The sequence below is a fragment of the Penicillium coprophilum genome, assembly GCF_028826855.1.
Source record: "Penicillium coprophilum strain IBT 35676 chromosome Unknown utg000002l_segment0_segment1, whole genome shotgun sequence".
Classification (NCBI taxonomy): domain Eukaryota; kingdom Fungi; phylum Ascomycota; class Eurotiomycetes; order Eurotiales; family Aspergillaceae; genus Penicillium; species Penicillium coprophilum.
This window is the reverse complement of record NW_026622722.1, coordinates 2,147,939-2,167,383: the sequence shown is the minus strand read 5'-3', so window position 1 is coordinate 2,167,383 and position 19,445 is coordinate 2,147,939. Positions and strand designations below refer to the sequence as shown.

The following is a 19,445-nucleotide window of genomic DNA, read 5'->3' as shown; positions in this document are numbered from 1 at the left end:
AGCCCTGGGCAGATTTAGCGGGCAAACTAGTCGGGGCGTGATCATCCGGACCCCAACATGAGGCTGAACTTCCCCCTAAGTGACTTGCATTCTTTAATCCCCGCGTTTTTCTCTAAATGTTCTCTGTATTCTGCATGTTCTGTTCAACTTCAAGTACACAAAATGACTTCACGGCCGCCCGTGACAGACCAGACGCGCCCATGGTTTGAACCCGTCGCGGTTTCGAAAGATACCAATGTCGAGTAAGCCCCTCCATATTATCAGACATGTGTTCACATAATAACTCATTCCTCAGTATTGTCGCCGTCCCGCCTATAGGCGCCCATCATAGAATGACATGGATAGCGCATGGCGCAAAGTCATCTTGGCTTGAACTTGAACTACTAAAACATATCCCTCGAGCGCGAGTCCTGCTGTATAGCTATGGAGATCTGCGTGATGATACAATCGACACTTTGGGTGAGCGACTGTTGAATCAACTACATACTGAGCGGAAAAATGAGGTCTGCTATATCCTGTTCACAAGTATATAGTTTTACTAACTATTTTACCAGCCAACTCGACGTCCCATTTTTCTCATCTGCCACAGCACCGGTGGTCTCGTTGTAAAAGCAGCTCTAGCTCTAGCATCGCGAGAGCCGAGCCAATCCATCTTAACTAGCTGTCATGGCATCGCCTTCTTTGCAACGCCTCACCAAGGCTCGACTTACCTTTCTGCCGATGAGTATGCTGCTAGTATTCGTCATCTCTTGCATTTGCAATATGACACACCGGCAGCGCTAAGAAAGCAGTTGCGTCCCCGTCAAGAGCGTTTGTGGCATCTATCAAACCAGTTCAAGACCCTTTCAGCCGATATGAGGGTCTGGTCTTTTCTCGAAACTGTCGATTCCACTATGCGTGTGATTGACGCTGAGACGAATAAAATGCTGGAGTTTCATGTTCCAATCACCTCGATTCGGTCGGGGTTATTAGATATCGAGAATGAAAAAGAACTGCCCATGGCGACAGATCATACGGGGACGGCAACTTTCCACGGTCAGGAGTCCACGCGAGATCGATTTCTCAATGAGCTGGGCAATGCGGCTGAAAATGCGGTTGAAATCTCAAAACGCGAGGACACGCCGTTGGGTGTAGAGCAGCAAGTCATGGTTCAAATCAATGGCTTCTTCGAAGATACGGCACTGGGCGTCAGTGACGACAGTCCGCTTAAGCTGTGGTCAACTAAGGTGTCCTTGAAAGATTATATCTCTAGGGGTCCATCGGCTTGCCTTCGGGAGAGACTGGGTCGAGTTCAGCCCATTGGGTTGGACGACTCGTCGATCAGCAGTTATGATAGTCCTCGCTCGTCTTATATTGCTTCTGGCTCCGATCCACATGAACATCATCATGTTCATGGTTATCATCACGAGCACCATCAAGAGAAACAGGATGAGAAATCAAGGTCCCTGCGGCCTCCTCTTCCCTACAGGCGAAGTTTTGATGACACGTCCGGTGCATCTCCACAGATCCATATCACCAAAGCAGATATGGAGGACTATCGGAATGACATGCCAAGTGAAAGCCCACCTCCACCAATGGAGCCAAAACGAAAGACCTCCCTCACCAAGGCACTGGGATTCTTTCCATTGACGCGATCCCACCGTCGGAGCACTTCTGAAAGCAGCTCCCAGGGAAGCATTGAACGGCCGCCTTCGTAAGAAAATATCACTGCGATGCTTTGACTGGAACCCAAACTAATAGAGAATAGAAGCGCTTCAACATCACAACCTGTGCAATCTCCTTTCCTGGCAATACCCAAGTCTACTCGGGATCGCATCAGTCAGAATGCCGACGTGGCGGATATACCCCGAGCAGTCCCACGTTTTGATCGACCTGAAGCCGATACTGAGAAATTGATTTGGATTCATGTTCCGTACACGCATACTGGTTGGGTATCACAAGTCATCCGCCGGGCGTGCCAGGATAGTCAAGAACCTAGTTTGTAAGGCATTTCCAATCCAGATCTTGTACATTGCTAACCCTTTTTTGCAGTGTTCGAAAATTCATCAACGATGAAAACTGGTACCATCGGCTTAATAGAGCTCGCCATCTCGAGCCTCATGCGCGTTTCGTCAAGCCCACGTGTATTCACTTAAGACAAATGGATGCCTCACAGAGTTCTTCTGATGCTGCCGAGGACCCACAACTAGCTTTATATGTATGTTCCACATCCTCCACACGAATATCCGCGCTAACGTATATTCATTCAAGTCTCCCTACGTTAGTATCTTCACTTAACCAAGTATTCCTCTGTGATACTGTGCTAACTCACCCTAGCTACACTGGGATACATACCGCAACCTAATCCAACGGCGCAAAGTAGTTGAAGACCGCCTTAACCAAGGCCGATCCAGGCCCGTCCCAGGCCGAATCTCAAAGGCAAGCCTGGAAGCCCAACTAATCTGGACCTACCTCGGCTGCGAGCCCCCGGTGCACTTCCGTCGTACACTCGATCAATACGGGTATCCTAATCTGCGCTCGACCATCGCGCGCGACGACGACCAGATGCTCTGGAAGCGCACTCGTAGACCGGCCCGCATTGACGAGCAGCTTAAAGAGTACCTACAGTATGCACAGGATGATCCTGATAACGAGGAGATTGGCGAGTTCATGGATGGGAATGTTCTGATGGTTGATCAGCTCTGGCTTTGGATTGTTGATCAAAAGACTGTTGTCACTTTCTTTCCAAACCAGGAGGCTAATACCTCTGAGGGGAAGCTTTTTGAACAGTCGAACTTGCATAGCAGCATTTACAATGAGCTCAATGGCGATCTCTCGCGTCGCTTTGAGACAGCTGGGGACTTGGCTGCTCTTATTGTGCTGCATTCTGTCACTGTTCTCCTGGACAAGACTCTGCATCAGGACCTGCAGGTATTACGGATTTTCGAGGAATCAATTAGCATTTTGGTAAGCCTTATGCGTTCTATCTGGTCCTTCTGGTGGCTTATGTTAACAAACACAGACCGAATCTGTCACCAAGTCTTTCAAGCGGTTCCGAAATAGAGGCTTCACCAACCGCCCAGCAGATCATGACCGCACCTCAGACGGCAAGATCATGACACTCGCACAGCAAGAATATAAAGAGTTCCAGGTTGCTCGACGAAACCGAGAAGATCTCTCCGTCCTGCTCGAGCTGCGCGACATTGAGGATGAGCTATCTACCATCCTAAAGCTACTCGACCAACAAGACGCGGTCATCAAAAGTATGGTCAAATATTTTGACAATAGGGGTGGATACGGCAGATCTTTCCTTGATACTGCACAGGAACGAATCGACGAATATCGTTTACAGATCAACGAAATGAAAGAAAGTAGCCATCTAGCACAGAAAGCCGTAAGTGTCCACACTGTCTGGCTGGTCTGTAGTATACATGTACTAACAACAGCCAGGTCGAAACTCTCCTCGATCTTAAGCAGAAACAGGCAAATGTTGACGAAGCCAAAATGACTCGATGGCAAGCCGAGGTCGCTCAAACGCAATCGCGAGCAGTAATGGTCTTCACCATTTTCAGTGTCGTGTAAGTCTTCAAACTCTCCACAACAAAGCCAATAATGATATCTGACAATCCAAGTTTCCTTCCTCTGTCCTTCTTCACCTCGTTATTTGGGATCAACGCCCGAGAGTGGAGCGGCGAAGAGAAGAACCCAACCCTAGGCCAAATGTTACAGATAGCCGGTCCGTTTCGTCCGATCCCTATATAAACATTCACAACCACTGACATTCTCCAGCTCCGGCTTCCTTTGGGATAATCTTTCTCTCCCTCTTCATGGCCTTCAGTGACACGCTACGCGATATTGTATCAAAGACGCACAAGATCAGCGTCGGCCTACTGAAAGACTTCATCTTGCGTCCGGTTCGATCATTCGTCGTGGAATCCATCAGAGGAAAAATGCCTGTTCATGTTGTGCCTGAGGACTCAGACTTAAGGAAACGATTCGATGAATACCTTGGCTATGGAAGGAGGAATATGCAGCGTGATGAGGATATCTGGCAGCGGTGGCAGGGGGATCGAATTTCTGGGGGGAAGGGGGCTAAGAAGGGGAAATATAAGGTGAAGGTTAGATTGGATCAGAGGACTCGTGGAGAGGTTTAGTATGTATCTTCTTTCTTTTGGTATAGGTTTTTGTTCTCGGCGGCTGTTTGATACCCCTGCATCTTGCATTTTGTACCTTAATTTTTCTATTCTGGGAGTACATACGAAGTATACAGGACAGCAATGCACCTATTGACTTGACAGATAAATGCAACTCTTGACGTATCCATGTAAGACTCAAGGGGAAGGATGCTGCTTGTATATATTTCGTTTTTAGGTTATGTGAGTCCCAATGATATCTTCAAAATAACCTGCTTCAAAATCCTCAACGCAGATGCGTTCGTGTATTTCAGGATATAAATAAAACATACATAACGTACATTCACCGTAAACACCGTTAGGCATGATTTAAACTGATTCATCTCACATGTCAAGCAGCCAAACACCGTGGATAAAAAGAATAATTTGATCCTTAGAAGAAAATTGTTAACAGACTAGTTGACAGGGTGGGGGTATTTCAAAAACAGAGAAATTCAAAACGTCTGCGCTTCCATCGTCATGTTGAGGTTGGTTCGTCAGCAACCTTTAGTATACGTAGATTGTGAGAATAAGGGGACGGGTATTTCCTGGGAGGCCAGGACAATATTCCTGCTGGGGAGTGAGAAAAGATGGGTTCGACTGGATGGCCGTAAAGGCTATACACAGTAAAGCGTCGGGTGATGATTCGGAGGCGGAGTCAACGGTGGGATAAATGGCAATGGACGTGTTTCTCGGCACAGCTTCATCCCAGATACCAGGTTGCTCTTCAGGCCTCAATGGCAGGTAGCGACGAGGCGAGATTCATAGCTGAGCATTTCATGATAGTCTGCATCATGCGGCTAGAATCCAACGGCTTAGACAAGTAATCGTCCATGCCGGCCTCTATGCATTTGTCTCGATCCCCAAGCATAGCATGCGCAGTGAGAGCAATGATCGGCGTGCGAGGAAGTCCATTCATTTTTTCGTATTGTCTGATGTTGCCTGTGGCCTCAAAGCCACCCATAACGGGCATCTGGACGTCCATGAGGACTACATCATAGCGGTGGTGTTTGACCTCGTTTACGGCTTGCAGGCCGTTTTCCACGACTGTGACATTGTGGTTAAATTTTTCAAGAATTCGGACGGCGACTTTTTGATTCACATCATTGTCCTCTGCAAGAAGGATTGCTAATGAGCGAGTATAGCCTGATGGGGTGTGGGTTGCGCGATTGCCGAGGGCCGGAAGAATGCCGTTCCATAGATCGATTGGTCGACAGGGCACTGTGATGTAGGATGCTATACCGAGTTCACCGGCAGCTCTGAGCGCTAGGGAAACAGTATGCGCTGTAATGACCAATGGAATAGGTTGTAGATCTGTGTAGGCTCGGATTTTTGCGGCGATCTCCAGGTTTTCGATGAGGATTGCGTCGAAGGTGCACCCCCAGTCCCTTTTGAACTGACCACATTCTAGCTGGTCCTCTGTCACAATAACCGGTTCTAATCCGAGCCCCATGAGCACGGTAGCTATTGGGAAGGTACGCCCAAGGCCGTGGTCGAAGAAGAGAACGCGCCGGCCGCGATGGGGGATTAGTTGTTCGGCAAAGCTCGGCGGCGGCGGAGCTAGCTTTACCCGACATGTGAATGAAAATGTACTACCTTCTCCCATGTTCGAGGTGACCCATATATCACCGCCCATGAGAGAAACGAGCCTTTTCGAGATTGCGAGACCTAGACCTGTCCCACCAAAGCGACGAGTCATGGATCCATCGGCTTGCTGGAACTTATCAAAGATGAGGCCAAGTTTGCTTTCATCGATGCCGATTCCTGGGTCTGAAACTGAGAACTGGAATGCCGTTTCGTCTGAAGCGCACTTGTCGTCTTGTGCACGCTTGACCGTGACCCTGATCTCACCATGGTCTGTGAACTTGATGGCATTGCCGACAAGATTCAACATGACCTGCCGTAGTCGATATGCATCTCCGACCAGATAATCCGGTACTTCGCCATCTACTGTGTATACTAGGCCCAATGCCTTTTCGTTGGTTTCCACAGAGAGAGCTTTTAGTACACTGAACACTGTTGCGCCAAGACTGAATGGCGTCTTCTCGATAATCATATGGTTAGCCTCGATCTTAGAGATGTCGAGGATGTCATCGATGATAGTCAATAGACTAATGGCAAGGCTGTGGACCATATTGAGAGTCTCTCTCACAGGAGCTTGGAGGTCGTCAGTGTCGAGTGCCAGGCTCGAGAGCCCGATGATGCCGTTCATGGGGGTTCTGATCTCATGGCTATAATCCGCTTAGACGAGTGCAAAAGAGAAAACGTAAAATCATGCGAATCAGAGTAAAGTGTTAACGTACCTCATATTAGCCAAAAATTCAGACTTACTCCGATTTGCCAGCTCCGCTGCTTCACGAGCAGCCGTGTTGCGCTGAATACTGTCCCGCAGACTCGAGATCATCTTGTTGATCTTTTGCTTCAAATCGTCCATTTCTCCAGAGGCAGACACGGTAATCAATTTTGTGAAATCTCCACTCATCGCCGCCTCAGTGATCTCACCAAAGGCACGAACCTGAGAGGTCAGGTTGTCCGCCATTGTGTTGACATCTTCACTGATCGATCTCCAAATTCCATGAGATCCCGCGACATTGGCCTGGCCGCCGAGTTTACCCCGGACACCCACGTCCCTCGCCACGCCTTTGAGTTCCCCCGCAAATTCCCCCAACCCATCCATCATGCTATTGATTGTTTCTTTGAGGGTCAAGATCTCACCCTGGGCGTGGACCTCGATTTTGGTACTGAGATCACCGCGCGCGATGGCCTGGGTCACGTTGGAAATTTGTCGGACTTGTAAGGTCAGATTTTGGGCCATAGTATTGACGTTATCGGTCAAATCACGCCAGCGGCCTTCGACGTTCTCGACTTGCGCTTGTCCACCTAATGTTCCGTCTGTTCCAACTTCCCGCGCGACTCGACTGACCTCGAACGCGAACTGATTCAATCGATCAACCATCGCATTAATCGTTAGCTTGAGATCCAGAATCTCGCCCTTCACATCCGCGGTCACCTTCTTCGTAAGATCACCACGAGCAACGGCGGTCGTCACGTCGGCAATTTCACGGACCTGCTGCGTAAGATTCGATGCCATTCGGTTGACGTTGTCCGTGAGATTCTTCCAGGTGCCCTCCACGCCGTGTACAACAGCCTGGCCGCCAAGCACACCGTCTGACCCAACCTCGCGGGCAACACGGCTAACCTCGAATGCGAATTCCCGCAGCTGATCGACCATCGAGTTGATAATGTTTTTAAGAAGCAGGATCTCACCTTTACAATCCGCTTGCACCTTGCGCTGCAAATCACCCTTGGCAACTGCAGTCGTTACAGTGGTGATGTCGCGGACCTGCGTAGTCAGGTTGTTGGCCATGGCATTCACGTTAACGGTCAATTCATGCCAAATTCCCTGGATGCCTTCGATCTTTGCCTGGCCACCTAACACACCCTCCGTACCGACTTCCCTAGCCACCTTCGACACTTCTTGACTGAAAACCTGCAACTGATCCATCATTGTATTGATTGTCTGCTTGAAAGTGGCGATATCAGGTGACATCTCGAGTGGGTGCATGCGGGCCCGCTGTGAAAGATCGCCATGGGCGACCTGGGTGATGATCTCGCCGATCTCACGCAGTTCTTTCTGGAAAGCCTCATTGATGTGAGTATGCTTTCGGAGTTCCTTCCGAAGGTTTGCGCATTCATGCTCGATTTCCGCGATGGAAGAATGACACTCGCGGCGGTAGATGAGTTCGTCGACAATGAGAGAGATAAATTCGCGGGGCACGGAGATTTCTGGACTTTGCTGATGCTGGAGAGCTGCTCTTGCTTGCATGAGATCTGCATCGCTCACCAGGGCTGGCCGAGCGGTGTCCACCATGGCAGCCATGTTTGGCAGCAATCACGGTGTAATTTGAATTTCAAATCGACTCAAGGCTTTCTAGGGCGTGCAGTGACTCTAGAGAAAAAGTTAGGGACAGACCAGGTAATCAGATGAGGTGACATAACCGTGTGATGGGCAGTGCCAACGCGGTGTATTCCCCGCAAGAACTGTATGCATTCCCGATGGCCAAGGTACACCAAAGAAAAAGAATCCGAGTCAGGTGCAGACACAGAAATGCAGGACGGGAATGCCGTAGTCTGGTGACAAGGCGGAGAGAATCAAGAGATGGAGAAAACGTCAGTTATTTGCCGGTCCCGCCCGCTTATATGGGCCCAAATTAACTTGAATACTTCCACAGCATTATCCCTGTGATCCCCAAACACTTCCCTGTTATATTTAGTCTAGACTCTTGGGGCATTGTGAACTGCATAAATAGCCGAGCCGAGTAGCCAATCAATTATGTTCGTAATTTAGGCGGAAATGTTGGATGTAAGGGTTATTTGTTTAAGTATCCGGGGAAATCGTTTAACTTCAATTCATGTACGGAGTATGACAATATAACATACATATACAATGTGTTGGATGAACTTTATCAGGGGGGACATTGTCGATCCCGCCGATCTGCCTTTTTTCTGACTCGGAAAGATCTCGGGAAGTTTACCCTGCCAATCTATAAAAGGCGGAATTCAGTAAGCCGTATCAGGTGGGACTTCATTGGAATACATGATATAGTACAGTGGGGCCTTTTTTTGGCAAGTCCCAGGTAGAGAGAGGAGAGAGAGAGAGTCAAGAGATCAGATCAGAACAAGTCCAGAAAAATACAGGTATGGAAAGAAACATAAGAGAAAACAGACAAACACCAAATAGCGACACAAAGAAAAGACATTAGAGAGATATCCGACTATCAGAACAGGCTACGATGCAAAGGGGAGCGCTCGAGGTATTTCTTCAGAGGGTGAGAGGGCTTTAGAACATGCCGCCGCCCATGCCGCCCATACCGCCCATACCGCCCATACCACCACCGGGAGGAGCAGGACCCTTCTCCTCAGGAGCATCGACAATAGCGACCTCAGTGGTACCGAGGAGGGAGGCGACACCGCTGGCGTCAACCAGACCGGTACGAACAACCTTAAGAGGATCAACGATACCAGCGGAAATCATGTCGACGTATTGGCTGGTGGCACTGTCGTAACCGCGGTTGAAGTCCTTGGCGTACTCGTCAGTCAGCTTGCCGACAATGACGGAACCCTCAAGTCCGGCGTTCTCCACAATAGTACGGGCAGGGCGGGTGATAGCGCTCTTGATGATGCTAACACCGAGCTGCTGATCGAAGTTGGCGGGCTTGACACCATCAAGGCCGTTAGCGGCAGCCTTGAGCAAAGCGGTCCCACCACCGGGGAGGATACCCTCCTCAACGGCAGCGCGGGTGGCGTTAAGGGCGTCGACAACGCGGTCCTTCTTCTCACCGACCTCAACCTCGGAGGCACCACCGACCTTGATGACGGCAACACCGCCGGAGAGCTTGGCAAGACGCTCCTGCAGCTTCTCCTTCTCGTACTCGGAGGTAGTGGGGTCGGCCATGACTCCGCGAATCTGCTCGCAGCGCTGGGAGATGTTGTCCTTGCTGCCCTCACCGTTGAGGATAATAGTGTCCTCCTTGGTGATGGTGATAGCACCGGTGGAGCCGAGCATCTCAGGGGTGAGCTTCTCGAGCTTGATGTCGAGCTCATCGGTGAAGACGGTACCGTTGGTGAGAACGGCGAGATCACCAAGGATGCTCTTGCGGTTGTCACCGAAGCCGGGGGCCTTGACGGCGGCGACCTGGAGCTGACCACGGAGCTTGTTCAAAATGCAGACGGCGAGAGCCTCACCTTCGATGTCCTCGGCGATGATGACCAGAGGGCGGCGGAGGGTGGTGGAGGCCTCAAGGGCGGGGAGAATGTCTTGGACGGCGGAGATCTTCTTCTCGGAGAGCAGGATCAGGGGCTTCTCGAACTCGACCTTCTGGGACTTGGGGTCGGTGATGAAGTAGGGGGAGGTGTAGCCACGGTCGAAGCGCATACCCTCAGTGACCTCGAGCTCATCCTCCAGAGTCTTGCCCTCCTTCACGGTGATAACACCCTCCTTGCCAACTCGCTCCATGGCGGTGGAGATAAGCTTGCCGACGTGGGTGTCACCGTTGGCGGAGATGGTGGCGACCTGAGCGATCTCCTCACCGGTGGTGATAGGGCGGGCGTTGGCCTGGAGGTATTCGACAGCGGCTTCAACGGCAGCCTGGATACCGCGGCGCAAATCCATAGGGTTGCAACCGGCGGCAACGTTCTTGACGGTCTCGGAGAAGATGGCGCGGGAGAGAACAGTGGCGGTAGTGGTACCGTCACCAGCAACCTCGTTGGTCTTGGAGGCAACATCCTGAATGAGGCGAGCACCGAGGTTCTCGAACTTGTCTTGGAGCTGGATGGCCTTGGCGACAGTTACACCGTCTGCAAAATGATTAGTCTTCTGCGGGTGGCCTTAGGTCTCTCTTGATGGAAATCTTACCCTTGGTGATCTTGGGGGAGCCGTAGGGGGAGTCGATGAGGACATTGCGACCCTTGGGTCCGAGTGTGGAAGTAACAGCCTTAGCGAGAGTGTCAACACCCTTGAGGAGACTGGCACGGGCTTCGACGCCAAACTTGATCTCCTAGTTATTGTTAGCAAGGGGGACCACATAAGGCCTCGGAAACGACGGAACAAGTCAATGCCAAAGCAAGACGATGTTCCAGACAATTTTCAATCCAACGCACCTTGTGAGCAAAACGCTGCTGCTGGAGGTTCAAAGTCGAGCGAGAGAAAGGGGCACGCTTGGAAGCGGCCGACAGGACGGAGGTCCGGGTAGAGAGAGCGCGCTGCATGGCTAGGAAACAACGAGATTAAAAGAATTAAAAGAAGAGAGAAATATAAGAACCCAGGAGGAATCACGGGCTTGGAGGGGGGAAAAGAAAAGAGATGGAGAAAGCTGGGGGAGAGATGAAGCCAAAGTCTCGAAAATTTTCTAGGCGCTTCCTTCATCCCCAGAGCTTGGCGGCAGAAACAGCTAGAACCATCACGTGAGCCGGAAGACCGGACCTAAATCGGCTGTCGAATTTGTAGATATGATGGCATTATAGAGCATTGGAGCGAAGCATTGCATTGGGAAACTCCCTTTATTGTGTCCAATTGCTTTATTTCTACATTTCGATGTAATAAAGCAGTGTCTTCCTGCTGTTGTAAAATATCGGAGATTCAAGCTGTGCTTATACCTCGGGAAGCTAGATGTTCGCCGTATTTCGGCTTTCGGCAACTTTGAAATCCCCGTATATTGGCAACTTAACAACATTACAACGTCCATTGTATTATCTCTAGGTGTTTTTTGTGGTTCCTATGTTCAACGTTGCCAATATATCTGGACCTTCAATCGGTCACTTATAGGAATTTACAGCCCTTTATGAATAAGTATTAGGTGAGATGCAAGACCCTCTCCTATTTATATATATACCCAAGTCTACCCACCACGCTATATGTACTCACACTAAAATGTCCACACTACCAGCTCTCTCTTAAAGCTCTTACAATCAAAGTTTAATGCAATGATATTATCATACTTCTCATATCACCTTGTTCTGACCTTGCTATTGCATTACAAGAGATCAGTAAGGTCCTCACAAATCTACCAGACACTGTAAGAGATGCAATATGCTCTTATTGGTGGTAACTGACTAACTACCGGGGTCCCCCGTAGGGGGCCAACGAGCAACGCAAAGAATCGCCGGGAGGAAACTCTGGATAAGGCGTGACTCCATGCCACGCAGAAATAATTATCCGGAGTTGCCCCCGTTGATCGAAATCAAGTCTCACCCCTCTCCTCCGATCAACCAGCTGAGAAACAAACCAAACGCAGAGAAAACAAAAGAAAACGAAAACGAAAATGAAAAGGGACCTTGAAGCAGCATAAAATGAACCCGGAACCATGACGAACAACCAGGAACTTAAAATTCCTTGACGTCTTCACCGTCGTAGCCCAAATAGCGAGGAGGCTCAACGTCAGGGAGACTCACAAACAGTTCATTGTCGACAATGAACTGGTTGTCAAAGCTGCTGGTCTCTGGGTAACCTGTCAATGGCAGGATATCTTGACCACCATACTGGTCGTGGAATTGCAATTCGGCAGGAATATCAAACTGCGCATATGCTTCTGTACGGTTTGGTCCATCACCGGAGGTTACACCAAGCACAGCGTCGGGAGTTCCTCTAGGAGTCCGATTGGCAATGTCGAATGGGCTGGGACCATTGGATGGGAAAGGAATGGAAACACGAGAGTTGTTTGAAAACGGAGTAGGTGGCAGAGGCGAGAAATTTGCAAGAGAATTAGGATGCATGTAAGGAAAATAGGATGGATGACGGGGTGGCATATTGGTGATAACCCGCGGCGGCTTGGTTGGGGTAACAGGGTCTCGGAAAGTTGCAGAGTCGCCAAGGGCATGGTCAACCCTTGCCAATCGCTCGCTGGCTACCTTGAGTGTCACCATCTTTGACTTCTTAGCCGCCTGAGAAGTTGCCTGGCTGTTTTCAGTTGAGCTCTCCTCGGAACTGTCCGATTCCTCATCAACTTCATGCTCATCGCCGCCAGCGAAGTCACGCAGCCATTCCGCTCCAACACAAACCAGCTTCTGGGAGTCATTGCTGTCGGTATCCTCACGCTTTGTATGCAGCTTGGGAGCAACGAAAACCTTGTCCTTCTTTTTGTTCTTTGCAAATTGCTTCTTCTTCAGGGTGTACACACTGTCTTCGGATTCCTCATCAGACTGATCACGGCGACGGCGCTTAGCGTTGCGGGTGTTTGGCGCAGCCTCCTCTTTTGGAGAGGGCAACGCTTCCTTCTTGTTATTTGTGTCGCTCTTGTGATACCCATTTGCTGCACGCTTCAGTGGAGGTGGGTTTGGCTTATCCTGCTCATCCCGCTTGGCACGCAGCTTGGACAGATGCTGAACTATGGCACCCTCTGTGAACTTTTCTCCCATCGCTTCCGCAACATCCTTCCAGGGAATCTTGACGCCGAGTTTATTGCAGGCATACTGGATGGCCAGCAGAAGTCGAATGTCGGTATCCACTATTGCAGTCAAACGTCAGCATAATTCAATGACAAATACTCTATACGAATGGGAACGCAAGTCTATCCATCAATGGATGATCTCGGGTTTCACAGCTTCTCGGTGAACTTCCGAACAGAAAGATGAAGCAAGGTCAAGAATATGAAAGAAAACCAAACATACCATCCCAGCGAACCAGTGTCCGTTGGCGCCGGCTGTTGACCTGGCGCTTCCCCTGGCTTTCTTCCTCCTTGCGAGCCTCTTCGGCCTTCAGTGCCTTGCTCTGTTCAGCGACTTGTTTGCGGAGCCTTTCGAGCTCAGCGAGGTCCGCCTCGTTGTCGCGCTTTCGGCCACTGGCCTTCTTCTTCGTCGGCATAGTGGAGGAACAATTCCTTTCTATCATTCACGACATCATCATTAGCATTCGTGCTCATAACAAACAAACAAATCCGGAATATATGGACAGGGCATCAGGTAGGCAACAGGGCATGATCAATCTGTTGCTGCGTTACTTCCACACCCCGAAGCCGAGGAGATGTGACATTCGAGAATGTCTTTTGTGCAGACAGGGGTTGCATGGCAACAGAACCCTGATCGACCAACCACAAGGAGAACACACAGAAGACACATAGTGTTTTCAATGTGGAATGCCTTTGGGGTACGAATTTGAGGCTGGAGTATGAAGCCTTGTATCGTACAAGCAATGTATGTTGGGACAAATATGCAAACAGTGACAAGGCTAACCATGGCTGCAAGGTCTCAAGGCATGTCACAAGAAAGCTGCCCATGCTCACAGCAGTTGGTGTCTGATACCATAATGATGCTGAGTGCAATGTCGATATCCTTCAGTGCCATAGAACATGACGGTCGGATGCAAGGAGATCACATTGCATGATTTTCAATGTTGGATGTTCATGTGCAAGAGCGAATCCTCGACAAGGTCAATGGGCGACAAAGCAACCCAGATGCCCTGAAGATCAGATTGGATGGAAATGTGGGGTACCAAACACTACAGTTTGTCACAGAAACCTCATGCTGATGATGAACAGCTGCAAGAGCTTTATGGTGGGATTTGGAAATGTGCTAGAGAAAGGCTATGGGCCAGAAGCAGCACAAAGCTGCATTACTTACCTGGTGGATATGATAAAAAAGCGCTGTCGATCCAGGTGCTTGAGTATCAAAGCAGAGAAAGATGGGGAATGTTGTGGGATGCTGGGAGGTGGATGGAGGTTGATGGGATTGAAAGGTAAGTGAGAGAAGTCGTGACCGAAAGAAGTAGTGGGGGATGGCAAATGCCCTTGAGGAACAAACTGCCATGGAACTCCAGTTGTGTTTGGTGTGCTTGCTTGGTTCTTGGTTTCGAGGTTGACTACGCGTATTGTATGCGCGTGCTTGACTCAAATTGGAGCGTTCCATACCCTGCACCACGAGGAGGCATATTGGATCTTTTCTTATGTCTGGCTGCCGGAGCCTACATTTCTATTCGCATGTCTTGACAAAATTATCCTATTCAGTACGTTGAGACAGCTAAGCACGCATTGGGATAAAACCTGGATTTGATACAGCGCTTACTCCTCGGATGAACGATCTATATACCTTTGTGGCAACGCTTTTACACCCCACCACCCTCGAGAAATAAATTGAACAGTACAGAATGCACTTAGGGATGACCCGATGGCATGTAGCGACTATAATCATATCAATTGAACGTTGTGGAGCCGGAGACTATAGTGTGTCACATTGTAGAGTGTTCTTTAGAGTTGTCAAACAAATCATGTATGCTGCCAACGATGTATATAAGTTCCCGGTAAGATCTACCCACCCCACCACCGTCGTAAAAAGAATTGAAACGTATGGAATGCACTTATTGACAATCTAACAGCAAAAGCGAGTCAGATTTTACCAATTGAAAGTTGTGGGACCCGGGAACCTAGTTAGTGTATCTAGTTGTAGAGCGTTAATCTCCAAGACATGTTGTCAAAATAAACGCGATCACGTGAGCATCAGCCGCCACACACGCTTATCAATCTGTGTTAGAAGGATTCCAAGGTTATCAGTTGCCCTCGGTGAAACTATCTTCCACTATCACGTGAACCAGCGGGAACAAATATTCAACCCGAGTAAATCTTCACCGCTGTGCTGGTCACCGCCTTCCTAAAGAATACTCATTCCACGTGATCCTGTCATCCCGATCCTCCGAAGTCGAACGCTTCCAAACTCACCCGAACCGTTTTCACCCCTTCAATCGAACCATACCTCCCACATTCTCTACAAAATGACTGCTGCCTGGAAAGCCGCTGGTTTGACGTACGCATACATGAATCGTCTTTAAAGTCAATGCTAACCCCGAACCCAGCTACAACCGCTACCTGGCCATCGCCGCCCGCACGGTGCGCCGTTCCTTGAAGGAAGGTCCTCGCCTCGCATCTGAGCGCCGCGGCCAGATGGACCTCCGTTTCGCCAAGTGGGAGGTTAGTGGACTCCCCAGCTCTATGCTGCAAACGTTTGACTGATGACAATGTTACGATAAACAGAACGGCAAGCAGGGCGATGTTAAGTCCCTTGCCCAGGCCAACAACGAGGCCCTCGCCAAGGCTGCCGAGAAATAAGCCTTATACGCCCACTACCTGAGAGAATCGAGCTTGGAGATATGCAGGGCCCGAGTGTGACGGACTTGAGCAAGCTTTTGGTCCGGGGGAGGCATTGAAATGTACATGTGTAGCAATACCGGCCTGTTTGGTTGGGCAGAGCTTAGAAATCGCACTCGTCTTTGTTTTCAACCCACGCATAAGCTGTTAATTAAAAGTGCCGTAAGAATTCATATACTGCCCGAGAGTGGCCGGTCAGATGTTGCACGTCACTTCTAGAAGTCGGTTGTCGACTGCCCGACTCGCTTTTTCCTCCGCTCACGTCCCCGCCTCTCCCCCTCGATTTGTCAATTCCTCCAAACACGTCCAACTGTACAATACTCGATTCAACCCCCGTAATAAAAATTGCACCGCGAGAACTTAGGATTCTTCGTGATGTTGCCGAATAATGAAGTTCGCGTTCCACGTCCGCGCTTCGCTGCGCAATCCGCACCCCGCGACATTACCGAAGAATTTACAAAAGCTGCCTCCAGTAAGCATACAACCCCGGCCACTTCGATCAAATCTCTAACTAATTGTACTTGAAGAGCTAAATACAGGACAGCTCGTGAAAGATGAGACGTTCACACTGTTCGAGGCCGTGGGTGCATTGGAGGTGCGTCAGCTTTCTCACCGGGTGTGAAACGTGCAACGAGAATTGCAGCTGACGACGATCGAACCCGGACAGATTATGGACTCGAAGATGGATAGTGGCTACATAGCCCCCGGAGAAAATCTTGCGCAGGCGCTGGAAGACGACTACGACGTGCGACGCCCATTGATACCAGAGGAAGTCATTGGCTTGATGGACCAGTTGCTGTGCCACGAGGTGGGAGTTGATATCGTCCATATGAGGACCGGCAGATTGCTGATTTGATCGCAGGTGGCGTGGCATAAGGGACATCCTCTATCGCAGACACTATTCACGTCGATCTACCTGGATAAATTGTTGTGGCCGGTGCCTAGGACCATGGAGGACGCTCGATTTGACCGTGTACCAAGTGATGCTCCTTTGGTCAACCTCGTCTTGAGAGCTTACTGCCTTGCATTGGTCAAAGCTTGTGATCTTGTGCATATCCGAGTGGCCACTGAATATTATTATGAGGTAAGTCGGCTGAGTCGCAAAATATGACCGTTGCCAATGCGTTGCTAATGCCATCCGCCAACTAGGAAGAGGATTTCGTCAGTCAACTATACAACCGCAACCTTCTGTCTGCCTTCAGTATATCTCACTTCCACCGTCTGCTGGACCAGGCGGTTTCTTGGGTGGCGGAGCAGACCGATATTGACCAGAAACTTAAAGATGCTATCCATTGCAGACTAGCGTTTCGGCATGAGTTTTTGTCGGCACTAGACCAGGACCTTGAAGTTCTTGAAACTAGATCTACAGAAAATTTCTCCTCGTGTTTAGCTCAACTCCAACCTTTATCAGAGACAGTTGCACTGGGAAAGCCAGTGCCAGAGGCCTTCAGTTTGAAGATTCAACGGAAACTGGCTAGCACAGTGCCGCCTCGTCCGATGGTTAATATCAACTCCGATGATGCACTAGCACATCTAAAAAGATTGTGCCAAGATGCGATAGACATGCAGCAAATGCTTGATTACACCGGTCCCAGTAACTTCAAGGTATGCACTCCTGCGCTTGGGTCTAATTCTGGTTCTGACCGAGATTGCAGACTGCTGTGTGGACCTTACTTTCTCGAAAGCCACAGCCCTCTATTTATATCCGTTGTCTTCTTCAGGCATTGATCGTCAGCAACATGACGATTCTGGGTGCCGTGCCAGTCAAGGAGTTTCTACACGATGAACTCGCGGAACTCGTCTTGCCTGCCAATATCTTGCTTGAGGCTAATACCGATGATGTGGAAGTGCCGTCCCATCCTCGGTTCCAGATTGCCCTGAAGATGGATGCTTTCATGAAGCGATTCGCTCAGGTTAGTGTACATCCAGATCTTAGAATGTCCTATTTGCTAATTTCGACAGCCATTCGTTGATACTGTGCGATGCGCTTGTCTCAATAGGTGTCGTATTCGCCGAACACTCTGCCATACCCTCGTCGATTGGGACAACTTGCAGATGGAGGTCAGCCTTGCCCCGTGTCCTTTTGTCCATTTTAGTGTTAATGCTGAACCAACGCAGGCAGAAGAAATTGATCTCGAGCTCCGTACTTTGAGTGCGGAACCGCCTTTGCAATTCCAAGGCGGGGAACCGACCTGGTCCTTCCCACTTAGCAGCTGGGCTTATCACCAGAAGCTTGTCCAATTCAGACTCATTCTCCAGATGGGCTTTGAGTTGTCGATATACTCCCCGGAAGAGTTACCGGGCATGTACTGGTATCTGTCTCATATTTGCTCTACACATCTTGGCCACATTGATCGCATTCGTACTTTTACTGTGGCTGCACGAAAACGCGACTTGATGGCTACTGACGACCGTTCTGGAGGTTCCTCCCAAAAGGCATCGGCGTTCCACCGATCATTCCATGCTCTGGAGAGGATAACTACGCACATCATTGCGGTGGATGCCTTTGCGATTGCTTTACATGCATTGTATGTTGTACTGGCCCGGCACAAGGTGCTTCCGTCTGCCTCGTCTTCCCAGGCATATTCCACCGATCGACTCCGCTATGAAATCCGGATGAAGCCGTTTATCCCCATCACATTACCAGAATTGGTCCCGTACGAGGAATACCAGCGTGAGGCAGCTCTCGAAGGTGATTCCGACACTACCATTCTGGAACGTGCCTCCAAGGCTATCACAGAAGCGCGCAAGGCGTGGGAGGCGACCCTTGCTAATGGAGCATTCATTGATGACCCTTCTGCGCCATCCCAGCTGTCACCTTCGGCCATTGAAGAGGATTGGAAGCGCGATGTGAAGAACACCATGCGTGCCTGCATTGGGACCAGTCTTGCTGTTGAGGCTGTCAAAAAGGCACTCTCCGTGGCATCCACTGAGGATAAGCCGCTCAATTTGGAGGTCCTTGTCCCTGAGGTTGGACGCAAGTCTCGTTGGCATGACTGGTGGGTGGTACCACAGGTGTCTGAGAGAAAGCCCAAGGCGTGAAAGATATATCGTCCTATGAAGGACTGCATGTGTTCGAGTGCCTTCAATAAGTACTGATGTATGAGTGATACCTTTTATTCGTTATAGAAATGATCATGACTTTATATGACCTCAAGTTCAGGCACGTCGTATATATCTAAAGACTATATCGAGCCAACAAGAGCCGTAAGCCTACACATGCATAATAAATGCCAAAAAGATCATTCATATATATGTATACAAATGTCTACTTATAGATTTGTCTTTAAGTAACTCAGTAGCACCAAGTATAAAAGAAAAGTCAACAAAACCAAAACTCGCCAAATCAGGGCCTGTCATGTCCAACGGGAACACCCGCTGGTTATGAAATCAACCTCTGCCACCTGGGCACCTTGACAATTTACAACTCTTTTCCGCACCTCAACTTTTTTTTTATCCTTTTCAATACCACAAATACCTCGGCACTTGCTTGAGGGTTGAGCTGTTTTAGGGCCACATATTATCTCGGAGTTCACCTTTGATTCTGCTTCTTTCTGGCGATTTGCAGAACAATCCGGGGCAGCTCACGGACCTCCTTTGGCCGATGATAGGCACAATTGAACGCCATCGCAGCAATCGCTCCAGGGCTAGTGTTTTGTACCGA

General features: G+C 49.6%; 7 protein-coding genes across 7 annotated transcripts; 4 read left to right on the top strand and 3 right to left on the bottom strand.

Annotated features, from left to right (window-relative positions):
- Positions 1 to 162: 162 nt before the first annotated feature.
- N7500_002877 (uncharacterized protein) lies at positions 163 to 4,133 on the top strand (the record flags this gene model as incomplete). The annotated part of the gene is made up of 11 exons (XM_056674023.1): positions 163 to 242; positions 296 to 503; positions 555 to 1,693; positions 1,748 to 1,981; positions 2,032 to 2,197; positions 2,251 to 2,259; positions 2,317 to 2,946; positions 3,002 to 3,373; positions 3,430 to 3,557; positions 3,612 to 3,715; positions 3,769 to 4,133. 11 exons carry the CDS (start codon positions 163 to 165, stop codon positions 4,131 to 4,133), a joined length of 3,435 nt encoding a protein of 1,144 aa, XP_056534548.1.
- A 745-nt stretch (positions 4,134 to 4,878) lies between these two features.
- On the bottom strand, positions 4,879 to 8,031 carry N7500_002876 (CheY-like superfamily; the record flags this gene model as incomplete). The annotated part of the gene is made up of 2 exons (XM_056674022.1): positions 4,879 to 6,382; positions 6,455 to 8,031. 2 exons carry the CDS (start codon positions 8,029 to 8,031, stop codon positions 4,879 to 4,881), a joined length of 3,081 nt encoding a protein of 1,026 aa, XP_056534547.1.
- A 960-nt stretch (positions 8,032 to 8,991) lies between these two features.
- Positions 8,992 to 10,968, bottom strand: hsp60 (chaperone ATPase HSP60; the record flags this gene model as incomplete). The annotated part of the gene is made up of 3 exons (XM_056674021.1): positions 10,812 to 10,968; positions 10,567 to 10,708; positions 8,992 to 10,508 (listed from the first exon to the last, which is right to left on the bottom strand). Exons 1-3 carry the CDS (start codon positions 10,917 to 10,919, stop codon positions 8,992 to 8,994), a joined length of 1,767 nt encoding a protein of 588 aa, XP_056534546.1. The 5' UTR covers positions 10,920 to 10,968.
- A 1,064-nt stretch (positions 10,969 to 12,032) lies between these two features.
- Positions 12,033 to 13,509, bottom strand: N7500_002874 (uncharacterized protein; the record flags this gene model as incomplete). The annotated part of the gene is made up of 2 exons (XM_056674020.1): positions 12,033 to 13,153; positions 13,317 to 13,509. The coding sequence occupies 2 exons, from the start codon at positions 13,507 to 13,509 to the stop codon at positions 12,033 to 12,035; spliced, it is 1,314 nt and encodes a 437-aa protein (XP_056534545.1).
- A 1,899-nt stretch (positions 13,510 to 15,408) lies between these two features.
- On the top strand, positions 15,409 to 15,742 carry N7500_002873 (ATP synthase subunit epsilon family protein; the record flags this gene model as incomplete). Its single annotated transcript, XM_056674019.1, has 3 exons — positions 15,409 to 15,440; positions 15,490 to 15,604; positions 15,668 to 15,742. The coding sequence occupies 3 exons, from the start codon at positions 15,409 to 15,411 to the stop codon at positions 15,740 to 15,742; spliced, it is 222 nt and encodes a 73-aa protein (XP_056534544.1).
- Positions 15,743 to 15,841: 99 nt separating this feature from the next.
- Positions 15,842 to 16,120, top strand: N7500_002872 (uncharacterized protein; the record flags this gene model as incomplete). The annotated part of the gene is made up of 2 exons (XM_056674018.1): positions 15,842 to 15,943; positions 16,001 to 16,120. The coding sequence occupies 2 exons, from the start codon at positions 15,842 to 15,844 to the stop codon at positions 16,118 to 16,120; spliced, it is 222 nt and encodes a 73-aa protein (XP_056534543.1).
- A 36-nt stretch (positions 16,121 to 16,156) lies between these two features.
- On the top strand, positions 16,157 to 18,823 carry N7500_002871 (N-alpha-acetyltransferase 35, NatC auxiliary subunit; the record flags this gene model as incomplete). The annotated part of the gene is made up of 8 exons (XM_056674017.1): positions 16,157 to 16,253; positions 16,321 to 16,376; positions 16,449 to 16,589; positions 16,644 to 16,865; positions 16,931 to 17,386; positions 17,437 to 17,694; positions 17,744 to 17,842; positions 17,900 to 18,823. The coding sequence occupies 8 exons, from the start codon at positions 16,157 to 16,159 to the stop codon at positions 18,821 to 18,823; spliced, it is 2,253 nt and encodes a 750-aa protein (XP_056534542.1).
- Between the last annotated feature and the right edge of the window lie 622 nt (positions 18,824 to 19,445).